At 50.0% G+C, this 13,071-nt stretch overlaps 1 protein-coding gene across 1 annotated transcript; it reads right to left on the bottom strand.

Annotated features, from left to right (window-relative positions):
- Positions 1-4,524: 4,524 nt before the first annotated feature.
- LOC127906513 (collagen alpha-1(I) chain-like) lies at positions 4,525-12,399 on the bottom strand. Its single transcript, XM_052458736.1, has 4 exons — positions 12,151-12,399; positions 11,657-11,780; positions 10,640-11,132; positions 4,525-6,388 (listed from the first exon to the last, which is right to left on the bottom strand). Exons 1-4 carry the CDS (start codon positions 12,397-12,399, stop codon positions 4,525-4,527), a joined length of 2,730 nt encoding a protein of 909 aa, XP_052314696.1.
- Between the last annotated feature and the right edge of the window lie 672 nt (positions 12,400-13,071).

Genomic DNA, 13,071 nt, shown 5'->3' with positions numbered 1-13,071 from the left:
AGTACAGTAGAGCACAGAGAGGTGTGTCTTCATAATGAGTACAGTACAGTAGAGCACAGAGAGGTATGTCTTGTTAATGAGTACAGTACAGTAGAGCACAGAGAGGTATGTCTTGGTAATGAGTACAGTACAGTAGAGCACAGAGAGGTATGTCTTTGTAATGAGTACAGTACAGTAGAACACAGAGAGGTATGTCTTGGTAATGAGTACAGTACAGTAGAGCACAGAGAGGTATGTCTTGGTAATGAGTACAGTACAGTAGAACACAGAGAGGTATGTCTTTGTAATGAGTACAGTACAGTAGAACACAGAGAGGTATGTCTTGGTAATGAGTACAGTACAGTACAACACAGAGAGGTATGTCTTGGTAATGAGTACAGTACAGTAGAGCACAGAGAGGTATGTCTTGGTAATGAGTACAGTACAGTAGAGCACAGAGAGGTATGTCTTGGTAATGAGTACAGTACAGTAGAACACAGAGAGGTATGTCTTTGTAATGAGTACAGTACAGTAGAACACAGAGAGGTATGTCTTGGTAATGAGTACAGTACAGTAGAGCACAGAGAGGTATGTCTTGGTAATGAGTACAGTACAGTAGAGCACAGAGAGGTATGTCTTTGTAATGAGTACAGTACAGTAGAACACAGAGAGGTATGTCTTGGTAATGAGTACAGTACAGTAGAGCACAGAGAGGTATGTCTTGGTAATGAGTACAGTACAGTAGAGCACAGAGAGGTGCAGTGGCGTGTATTTCACCACATGATGGAGATAGGATCTCAAGCCCAGATCCTAATATCTGTCCTCAGCTCTTATTCCTGGTGTGGAGACATTAATGTGTTGCTGATGTTCTAACTCTCCTCTCCTGTCTCCCCTCTCCTGTCTCCCCTCTCCTGTCTCTCCTCTCCTGTCTCTCTCCTGTCTCCCCTCTCCTGTCTCTCTCCTGTCTCTCCTCTCCTGTCTCTCCTCTCCTGTCTCTCTCCTGTCTCTCTCCTGTCTCTCCTCTCCTGTCTCTCCTCTCCTGTCTCTCCTCTCCTGTCTCTCCTCTCCTGTCTCTCCTCTCCTGTCTCTCCTCTCCTGTCTCTCTCCTGTCTCTCCTCTCCTGTCTCTCCTCTCCTGTCTCTCCTCTCCTGTCTCTCCTCTCCTGTCTCTCTCCTGTCTCTCCTCTCCTGTCTCTCTCCTGTCTCTCCTCTCCTGTCTCTCCTCTCCTGTCTCTCTCCTGTCTCTCCTCTCCTGTCTCTCCTCTCCTGTCTCTCCTCTCCTGTCTCTCTCCTGTCTCTCTCCTGTCTCTCCTCTCCTGTATCTCTCCTGTCTCTCTCCTGTCTCTCCTATCCTGTCTCTCCTCTCCTGTCTCTCCTTTCCTGTCTCTCTCCTGTCTCTCCTCTCCTGTCTCTCTCCTGTCTCTCCTCTCCTGTCTCTCCTCTCCTTTCTTTCTCTCCTCTCCTGTCTCTCTCCTGTCTCTCCTCTCCTGTCTCTCCTCTCCTGTCTCTCTCCTGTCTCTCCTCTCCTGTCTCTCCTCTCCTGTCTCTTCTCTCCTGTCTCTCTCCTGTCTCTCCTCTCCTGTCTCTCCTCTCCTGTCTCTCTCCTGTCTCTTTCCTGTCCCCCCTCTCCTGTCTATCCTCTCCTGTCTCTCCTCTCCTGTCTATCCTCTCCTGTCTCTCTCCTGTCTCTCTCCTGTCTCCCCTCTCCTGTCTATCCTCTTCTGTCTCTCTCCTGTCTCTCCTCTCCTGTCTCCCCTCTCCTGTCTCCCCTCTCCTGTCTCTACTCTCCCATCTCTCTCCTGTCTCTCCTCTGCTGTCTATCCTCTCCTGTCTCTCTCCTGTCTCTCCTCTCCTGTATATCCTCTCCTGTCTATCTCCTGTCTCCCCTCTCCTGTCTCTCTCTGTCTCTCTCCTGTCTATCATCACCTGTCTCTCTGCTGTCTATCCTCTCCTGTCTCTCTCCTGTCTCTCCTCTCCTGTCTCTCTCCTGTCTATCGTCTCCTGTCTCTCCTCTCCTGTCTGTCCTCTCCTGCCTCTCTCCTGTCTCTTTCCTGTCTCTCCTCTCCTCTCTCTCTCCTGTCTCTTTCCTATCTCCCCTCTCCTGTCTATCCTCTCCTGTCTCTCCTCTCCTGTCTCTCTCCTGTCTCTCCTCTCCTGTATCTCTTCTCCTGTCTCTCTCCTGTCTGCCCTCTCCTGTCTATCCTCTCCTGTCTCTCTCCTGCCTCTCCTCTCCTGTCTCCCCTCTCCTGTCTCACCTCTCCTGTCTCACTCATGTCTCTCCTCTCCTGTCTCTCCTCTCCTGTCTCTCCTCTCCTGTCTCCCCTCTCCTGTCTCTCTCCTGTCTCTCTCCTGTCTATCCTCTCCTCTCCTGTCTCTCCTCTCCTGTCTCTCTCCTGTCTCTCCTCTCCTGTCTCTCCTCTCCTGTCTCTCCTCTCCTGTCTCCCCTCTCCTGTCTCTCTCCTGTCTATCCTCTCCTCTCCTGTCTCTCCTCTCCTGTCTCTCTCATGTCTCTCCTCTCCTGTCTCTCTCATGTCTCTCCTCTCCTGTCTCTCTCCTGTCTCTCCTCTCCTGTATCTCCTATCTCCTATCTCCTCTCCTCTCCTCTCCTCTCCTCTCCTCTCCTCTCCTCTCCTCTCCTCTCCTCTCCTCTCATCTCCTCTCCTCTCCTGTCTCTCCTGCCTCTCCTCTCCTCTCCTCTCCTCTCCTCTCCTCTCCTCTCCTCTCCTCTCCTCTCCTCTCCTCTCCTCTCCTCTCCTCTACTCTACTCTCCTCTCCTCTCTCTTCTCACCTGTCTCTCCTTCTCTCTACTGTCTCTTCTCAGCTGCCTCTCTTCTCCACACTTCCCTCTCATCTGCTGTCTTTCCTCCCCACTCCTCTCCTGTCTCTCCTCTCCTGTCTCTCCTCTCCTGTCTCTCCTCTCCTGTCTCTCCTCTCCTGTCTCTTCTCTGCTGTTTCTCCTGCCCCTCCTCTCCTGTCTCTCCTCTGCTGCCCCTCCGTTCCTGTCTCTCCTCTCCCGCTCCTGTCTCTCCTCTCTTGCTCCTGTCTCTCCTCTCCTCTCTTGCTCTCCTCTCCTCTCCAGGCTCTCCTCTCCTGTCTCACGCCTCTTGTCTCGCACATCATGTCTCTCTTCTCCTGTCTCTCCTGCCTCTCTTCTCCTCTCCTGTTTCTCCTCTGCTGCCCCTCCGTTCCTGTCTCTCCTCTCCCGCTCCTGTCTCTCCTCTCTTGCTCCTGTCTCTCCTCTCCTCTCCTGTCTGTCCTCTCCTCTCTTGCTCTCCTTCTCCTGTCCAGGCTCTCCTCTCCTGTCTCGCGCCACTTGTCTCGCACATCATGTCTCTCCTCTCCTGTCTCTCCTGCCTCTCCTCTCCTCTTTCCTGCCCCTTGTCTCTCCTCTCCTGACTCTCCTCTCCGGTCTCTCCTCTCATCTCTCCTCTCCTGCCCCGTCCCTTGTCTCTCCTCTCCTTCCCCTCGTCTCTCCTGCCCCGTCTCTCGTCTCTCGTCTGCAGCTCCTCTCCTCTCCCGTTGCTGCTCCTCTCCTGTCTCTCCTCTGCTGCCCCTCCATTCCTGTCTCTCCTCTCCCGCTCCTGTCTCTCTTCTCCCGCTCCTGTCTCTCCTCTCTTGCTCCTGTCTCTCCTCTCCTCTCTTGCTCTCCTCCCTGTCTCACGCCTCTTGTCTCGCACATCATGTCTCTCCTCTCCTGTCTCTCCTGCCTCTCTTGCTCTCCTCTCCTCTCCAGGCTCTCCTCTCCTCTCCTGCTCTCCTCTCCTCTCCAGGCTCTCCTCTCCTGTCTCACGCCTCTTGTCTCGCACATCATGTCTCTCCTCTCCTGTCTCTCCTGCCTCTCTTCTCCTCTCCTGTCTCTCCTCTGCTGCCCCCCCGCTCCTGTCTCTCCTCTCCCGCTCCTGTCTCTCCTCTGCTGCCCCTCCGTTCCTGTCTCTCCTCTCCCGCTCCTGTCTCTCCTCTCTTGCTCCTGTCACCTACTCATTCAATGGTTTTTCTTTATTTTTACTATTTTGTACATTGTTGAATAATAGTGAAGACATCAAAACTATGAAATAACACACATGGAATCATGGAGTAACCAAAATTGTTAAACAAATCTAAATATATTTTAGATTTTAGATTCTTCAAAGTAGCCACCCTTTACCTTGATGACAGCTTTGTACAAGCTTGGCATTCTCTCAACCAGCTTCAACTGGAATGCTTTTCCAAATGTCTTGAAGTAGTTCCCAGATATGCGGAGCACTTGTTGGTTGCTTTTTCTTCACTCTGCAGTCCAACTCATCCCAAACCTTCTCAATCAGGTTGAAGTCGGGTAATTGTGGAGGCCAGGTCATCTGATGCAGCACTCCATCACTCTCCTTTGCAGCAATTTGACCATGAAGGTCTGATTCACCCAGTCTCCTCTGAACAGTTGATGTTGAGATGTATCTTACTTTAACTCTGTGAAGCATTTATTTGGACTGCAATTTCCGAGGTGCAGTTAACTCCAATGAACTTATCCTCTGCAGCAGAGGTAACTCTGGGTCTTCCATTCCTGTGGTGGTCCTCATGAGAGACAGTTACAATCAGATATGTTATCAGTGACACGACCTGGGACACTACCTGGGACACTATCAGGGGCACAATCAGATATGTTACCAGGGACACTACCAGGGACACTACCAGGGACACTATCAGGGACACTACCAGGGACACTACCAGTGACACTACCAGGGACACTACCAGGGACACTATCAGGGGCACTACCAGGGACACTACCAGGGACACTACCAGTGACACTACCAGGGACACTACCAGGGGCACTACCAGGGACACTATCAGGGACACTACCAGGGACACTACCAGGGACACTATCAGGGGCACTACCAGGGACACTACCAGGGACACTATCAGGGGCACAATCAGATATGTTATCAGTGACACTACCAGGGACACTATCAGGGGCACTACCACGGACACTACCAGGGACACTACCAGTGACACTACCAGGGACACTACCAGGGGCACTACCAGGGACACTATCAGGGGCACTACCAGTGACACTACCAGGGACACTACCAGGGACACTACCAGGGACACTATCAGGGGCACTACCAGGGACACTATCAGGGGCACTACCAGGGACACTACCAGGGACACTACCAGTGACACTACCAGGGACACTACCAGGGGCACTACCAGGGACACTATCAGGGGCACTACCAGTGACACTACCAGGGACACTACCAGGGACACTATCAGGGGCACTACCAGGGACACTACCAGAGACACTATCAGGGGCACAATCAGATATGTTACCAGGGACACTAGCAGGGACACTACCAGGGACACAATCAGTGACACTACCAGGGACACTACCAGGGGCACAATCAGATATGTTACCAGGGATACTACCAGGGACACTACCAGGGACACTACCAGGGACACTACCAAGGACACTATTAGGGGCACAATCATATATGTTATCAGGGACACTACCAGGGACACTACCAGAGACACTATCAGGGGCACTACCAGGGACACTACCAGGGACACTATCAGGGGCACAATCAGATATGTTACCAGGGACACTACCAGGGACACAATCAGTGACACTACCAGGGACACTACCAGGGGCACAATCATATATGTTATCAGGGACACTACCAGGGACACAATCAGTGACACTACCAGGGACACTACCAGGGGCACAATCAGTGACACTACCAGGGACACTACCAGGGGCACAATCAGATATGTTACCAGGGACACTACCAGGGACACTATCAGGGACACTACCAGGGACACTACCAGGGACACTACCAAGGACACTATCAGGGGCACAATCATATATGTTATCAGGGACACTACCAGGGACACTACCAGAGACACTATCAGGGGCACAATCAGATATGTTATCAGGGACACTACCAGGGACACTACCAGTGACACTATCAGGGACACTACCAGGGACACTACCAGTGACACTATCAGGGACACTATCAGGGACACTACCAGGGACACTATCAGGGACACTACCAGTGACACTATCAGGGACACTATCAGGGACACTACCAGGGACACTACCAGTGACACTATCAGGGACACTATCAGGGACACTACCAGGGACACTACCAGGGACACTACCAGGGACACTACCAGGGACACTACCAGGGACACTATCAGGGGCACAATCAGATATGTTACCAGGGACACTACCAGGGACACTACCAGGGACACTACCAGGGACACTACCAGGGACACTACCAGGGACACTATCAGGGGCACAATCAGATATGTTACCAGGGACACTACCAGGGACACTACCAGGGACACTATCAGGGACACTACCAGGGACACTATCAGGGACACTACCAGGGACACTACCAGGGACACTATCAGGGACACTACCAGGGACACTACCAGGGACACTACCAGGGACACTACCAGGGACACTATCAGGTACACAAATGATCCTCCTTGTTATCAAGGTGACTGTGAATTCCTCAAAGGGTAAGCTTTAAAGAGGATTAAAACATGTAGTGTTGATTTAAGGATATTTTCGTGTACAATCTCCTATGGTATGCTAATATGCTATGCCTCAGAGTGCAGACCTAGTGAAAGGGACTAATGATCTTTAGGTATCACCATCCGATAATATGGTCCTTGGGACCCAGGTTACATCTTGTCTGTTCACACTGCTATGCTTTATCTGAGTCAGGTCGCAGTTGCAAATGAGAACTTGTTCTCAACTAACCTACCTGGTTAAATAAAGGTGAAATAAAAGGATGTAGGTGACCAAAGGTTGAGATTGAGGTCTGAGGTCAAATCCCTGATGACCTTATAGGTCAAGAGGCTGCGGAGCGGCAGCTTGACCTCAGCACAATGGAGACCTGCTGTACATGACTGGCCTTTTGGAACAAATTAGGTCATTTGTAGTCATTCTGTGTAATGAATATCCTAACAAGGATTGCGTCCCAAATGGGTCCCTTTTGCTATAGTGCACTAATTTTGACCAGGGTCCATAGAGTGTACCATTTTAGAATGTGCTCAAATTTTTCCTTGTCTGAGCCCGAAGAGTCATGTGTCCAGCAGAGAGAAGTGGGGACAATTCTAGTCTAAAAGCCCCTCTCATTCATATCTCTATAATTAACCAAAGAAAATCAGCCTTCCTCCCTCCCACCACCCAGCCCCACTGAACAAATACAGCCAATTATATCGCCACAGCAGAGACCGGCTCTGGTCGTTCTACAAGCGCTCTATTCATGCTTATCTGTAATATACCACTCATGAGCAAATGCTACAGCTATTGAGCCCCGCTCTGTAATGACAGCTCAGACACACATACACACACTGACATGTACAGCTCTCTCCCTCTTCTCACTCTCTCTCACACACACACACACACAAAACACACACACTCTCTCTCTCTCTCTCACACACACACACACACACACACACACACACACACACACACACACACACACACACACACACACACACACACACACACACACACACACACACACACACACACACACACACACACACACACTGACATGTACAGCTCTCTCCCTCTTCTCACTCTCTCTCACACACACACACAAAACACACACACTCTCTCTCTCACACACACACACACACACACACACACACACACACACACACACACACACACACACACACACACACACACACACACACACACACACACACACACACACACACACACTGACATTTACAGCTCTCTCCCTCTTCTCACTCTCTCTCACACACACACAAAACACACACACTCTCTCACTCACACACACACACACACACACACACACACACACACACACACACACACACACACACACACGCGCGCACACACACACACACCCTCTCTCTCTCTCTCCTTCCCTCCTATCGCTCCCCTCTCTGCTGTGCTGTTCCGTCTTTCATGGTATGGGGTTTTTCTTACTGCATTTTTACGCAATCCAATATGCCGTTTCCATTTAGAACAAGAAGTAAGCAAAAATGCCCACAGTCATCAAGCTAGGAAACCCCACTCAGCTTTAGGGTCTTAGTGAAACATTCATTATTGGTTTTGAGTGTGTTAGGTCAAGGCCAGAGTGACAACCCACAGGATGACAGACCCTCAGGGCCAGGACTGAGCAGCCCAGCAGGGTTTGCCTAAATAGGTATCTCCCCTGACGTGGGCATGTTTTCAATACAGACTCCTTTTGTTGTACTGTATTCCATATTAGGCATCCAGACCTTATGAAAGTTGCCCAGGAAACCCTTAATCTGGTAATAAATCAAATCCAGTGATACATAACTTGACATTGTGGGAGGATAGCCAACCTTCCAGTTCATAGCCAACCTTCCAGTTGATAGCAAACCTTCCAGTTGATAGCCAACCTTCCAGTTGATAGCCAACCTTCCAGTTCATAGCCAACCTTCCAGTTGATAGCCAACCTTCCAGTTGATAGCCAACCTTCCAGTTCATAGCCAACCTTCCAGTTCATAGCCAACCTTCCAGTTGATAGCCAACCTTCCAGTTGATAGCCAACCTTCCAGTTCATAGCCAACCTTCCAGTTGATAGCCAACCTTCCAGTTGATAGCCAACCTTCCAGTTCATAGCCAACCTTCCAGTTGATAGCCAACCTTCCAGTTGATAGCCAACCTTCCAGTTGATAGCCAACCTTCCAGTTCATAGCCAACCTTCCAGTTGATAGCCAACCTTCCAGTTCATAGCCAACCTTCCAGTTCATAGCCAACCTTCCAGTTCATAGCCAACCTTCCAGTTGATAGCCAACCTTCCAGTTCATAGGGGCGGCAGCGTAGCCTAGTGGTTAGAGCGTTGGACTAGTAACCGGAAGATTGTGAGTTCAAACCCCCGAGCTGACAAGGTACAAATCTGTCGTTCTGCCCCTGAACAGGCAGTTAACCCACTGTTCCCAGGCCGTCATTGAAAATAAGAATATGTTCTTAACTGACTTGCCTGGTTAAATAAAGGTAAAAAAAAAAAAAAAAAAATTTTTTAAAAAAATTAAAAAAATAGCCAACCTTCCAGTTCATAGCCAACCTTCCAGTTGATAGCCAACCTTCCAGTTGATAGCCAACCTTCCAGTTCATAGCCAACCTTCCAGTTGATAGCCAACCTTCCAGTTCATAGCCAACCTTCCAGTTGATAGCCAACCTTCCAGTTCATAGGCAACCTTCCAGTTCATAGCCAACCTTCCAGTTCATGGCAATGCATTTCTTAGCCGCTATAAATGCTTAGTTACACAGTTTCTTCAGATAAGTCTCCAGTATCAACATTTCCAAGCAAACAAAAACAGTGAGAAGGGAGAATCTGTAGACATGCTGAGATAAAAGAACACACTCTGTGCCAGAATTCAGCCAGCCTCCACAGGTCCATAACATATGCAGATTTAGTGTTTTACACCTCCAGCAGAGGAAAGACATTTCTGAGTGCATGTTATTCTGTATACTTCTGGCCCTTCTTTGGACATTGTGTTGATAAACCTCCAGATGAGCTTCAGCTTCCATACAACTCTCCTTCCGTGGCCTCAAACTGCTCTTAAATGCAAGAAAAACTAAATGCATGCTCTTTAACCGATCGCTGCCTGCAACCACCCACCGGTCTAGCATCACTACTCTGGACGGTTCTGACTTAGAATATGTGGACAACTATAAATACCTAGGTGTCTGGTTAGAATGTAAACTCTCCTGCCAGACTCACATTAATCTAAAATCGGCTTCCTATTTTGCAACAAAGCATCCTTCACTCATGCTGCTAAACATACCCTTCCTAAAACTGACCTTCCTACCGATCCTTGACTTCGGCGATGTCATTTCCAAAATAGCCTCCAACACTCTACTCAAATTGGATGTAGTCTATCACAGTGCCATCCACTTTGTCACCAAAGCCCCATATACTACCCACCACTGCAACCTGTATGCTCTCACTGGCTGGCCCTCGCTTCATATTTATCGCCAAATCCACTGGCTCCAGGTCATCTATATGTCTTTGTTAGGTAAAGCCCCGCCTTATCTCAGCTCACTGGTCAACATAGCAGCACCCACCCGTAGCACACGCTCCAGCAGGTATATTTCACTGGTCACCCCCAAAGCCAACTCCTCCTTTGGCCGCCTTTCCTTCCAGTTCCCTGCTGCCAATGACTGGTACGAATTGCAAACATCACTGAAGCTGGAGGCTCATATCTCCCTCACTAACTTTAAGCACCAGCTGTCAGAGCAGCTCACAGATCACTGCACCTGTACATAGCCCATCTGTAAATAGCCCATCCAACTACCTCATCCCCATAATCTTTTTTTTCCTCCTTTGCACCCCAGTATGTTTACTTGCACATTCATCTTCTGCACATCTATCAGTCCAGTGTTTAATTGCTAAATTGTAATTAATTCACCACTACGGCCTATTTATTGCCTTACCTCCCTAATCTTACTACATTTACACACACTGTATATACACTTTTTTACTGTATTATTTACTATATGTTTGTTTATCCCATGTGTAACTCTGTATTGTTTTTTGTGTATCATTGCTTTGCTTTATCTTGGCCAGGTCACAGTTGTAAATGAGAACTTGTTCTCAACTGGCCTATCTGGTTAAATAAAGGTGAAATAGATAAATTCAGTTAAATTCAGAAATTCTGGGCTGCGTTCCAACCGGATGCCTGCTGGGCTGCATTCCAACCGGATGCCTGCTGGGCTGCGTTCCAACCGGATGCCTGCTGGGCTGCGTTCCAACCGGATGCCTGCTGGGCTGCGTTCCAACAGGATGCCTTCAGGGCTGCGTTCCAACTGGATGCCTGCTGGGCTGCGTTCCAACAGGAGGCCTGCTGGGCTGCGTTCCAACAGGAGGCCTGCTGGGCTGCATTCCAACCGGATGCCTGCTGGGCTACATTCCAACCGGATGCCTGCTGGGCTGCGTTCCAACAGGATGCCTGCTGGGCTGCGTTCCAGCAGGATGCCTGCTGGGCTGCATTCCAGCAGGATGCCTGCTGGGCTGCATTCCAACCGGATGCCTGCTGGGCTGCGTTCCAACCGGATGCCTGCTGGGCTGCGTTCCAACAGGATGCCTGCTGGGCTGCGTTCCAACCGGATGCCTGCTGGGCTGCGTTCCAACCGGATGCCTGCTGGGCTGCGTTCCAACAGGATGCCTGCGGGGCGCGGGCGGTCAGACAGACGACTTTGGGATGAAAATATGTTTGTATTTGGAAACGGTCCTCTTTCTGTTTTGAATGTGTTCGCCTACCTACTGTATTAAAAGCACACATTTTGTTGAATTATTCACACACAGAATTCACTTCTTCATCTTCAGTAGCATACCTCTCCTCTCCTAGTTGGGCGTGAGAGTCCAAGTGCTCCTAGTATGTGTGGTCTCATTAAAATAGAGAAGGCTGCCTACACCGGGGTGGAGAAGCAAGTGGCAGTTAACATAAATATGAAATGAACTTAAACATGATTAGACTGTAGTTTACTACAGTGTCTGTAAATAAATATTGATAATAGAAAGAAGTGGAGGGCGTTCAACCAATGTAATCATAATTGAAAAGGAAAAGGCACAACGCGGAAATAGGTTAGACTACCATGCCTTCGGTGCACCGCCACAGCCCGGTGCTCTCTGTGCAAGCTCCCTGCAGTGGCTGTGCTAGAGTGGGCATTCAGCCAGGACGGATTGTGCCGGCGTTCCTGGTCTCCTGGGCATCTCCTCGGTCCAGGTTATCCAGCGCCAGCTCTACACACGGTGTCCCCGGTTTGCCAGCAAAGCCCAGTGCAGCCTGTTTCAGCTCCCCACACTTGCCGGGCTACGGGTGGGATCCAGCCAGGATGAGTTGTGCCAGCTCTGCGCTCCAGACCTCCGGTGCGCCTCCCCGGCCCAGGATATCCTGCTCCGACTCTGCGTACTGTGTCTCCGGTGCGTCTGCACAGCCCAGTGCGTCCTGTGCCAGCTCTCCACACTCACCGAGCTAGAGTGGGTATACAGCCAGGACGTGTTGTGGCAGCTCCACGTACCAGGCTTCCAGTACGTCTCCTCAGTCCATTGAGACCTGTTCCGGCTCCACTTTCGAAGCCTCCAGTGATGATCCATGGCACGAAGCCTCCAGTGATGATCCATGGCACAAAGCCTCCAGTGATGATCCATGGCACGAAGCCTCCAGTGATGATCCATGGCACGAAGCCTCCAGCGTCGATCCGCGGTCCGGAGCCTGCAGTGATGATCCATGCAGCGACGGTCTCCGGTCCAGAGCCTCCAGCAATGATCGGTGGTCTGGTTGCTTCGGCGATGATCTGCGGCACGTTTCCTCCAGTGAAGGTCCATGCACCAGGGCCGCCACCAAAGTGAAGGGATCTGCGGGCGCAGGGGGGTCTACAGCCCGCACCGGACCGCCGCCGTGAAGAGATGCCCACCTGGACCCTCCCCATTAGAGTCAAGTTCTGCGGCCAGGGTCCGCACATTTGGGGGGGGTACTGTCACGCCCTGGCCATAGAGAGGCATTTATTCTCTATTTTGGTTAGGCCAGGGTGTGACTAGGGTGGGCATTCTATTTTCTTTATTTCTATGTTTTCTACTTCTTTGTTTTTTTGCCGAGTGTGGTTCCCAATCAGAGGCAGCTGTTTATTCGTTGTCTCTGATTGGGGATCACATATATGTTGTCATTCTCCTTTTGGTGTTAGCTCTGTGAAGCCTGCAGAACGTGACGTTCATTGTTCTTTTGTTGTTTTTGTTTGGTGATCTGAGTAATTAAAGTATCATGAACACTTACCACACTGCACCTTGGTATCCTTCCGATGACAAATGTTACACCTGTTGTAAATTCAATTGATTGGACAAGATATGGAAAGGCACACACCTGTCTATATAAGGTCCCACAGTTGACAGTGCATGTCAGAGCAAAAACCACTCTATGAGGTCGAAGGAATTGTCTGTAGAGCTCTGATACAGGATTGTTTCAAGGCACAGATCTGGGGTAGTGTTACCAAAAAATGTCTGCAGTATTGAAGGTCCCCAACAACACACTGGCCTCCATCAATCTTAAATGAAAGAAGTTTGGAACCACTAAGACTCTTCCTAGAGCTGGCCGACCGGCCAAACTG

The sequence above is a fragment of the Oncorhynchus keta genome, chromosome 12 (assembly GCF_023373465.1).
Source record: "Oncorhynchus keta strain PuntledgeMale-10-30-2019 chromosome 12, Oket_V2, whole genome shotgun sequence".
NCBI classification, from domain to species: Eukaryota; Metazoa; Chordata; class Actinopteri; order Salmoniformes; family Salmonidae; genus Oncorhynchus; species Oncorhynchus keta.
This window is presented reverse-complemented; position numbering and strand designations above follow the sequence as displayed.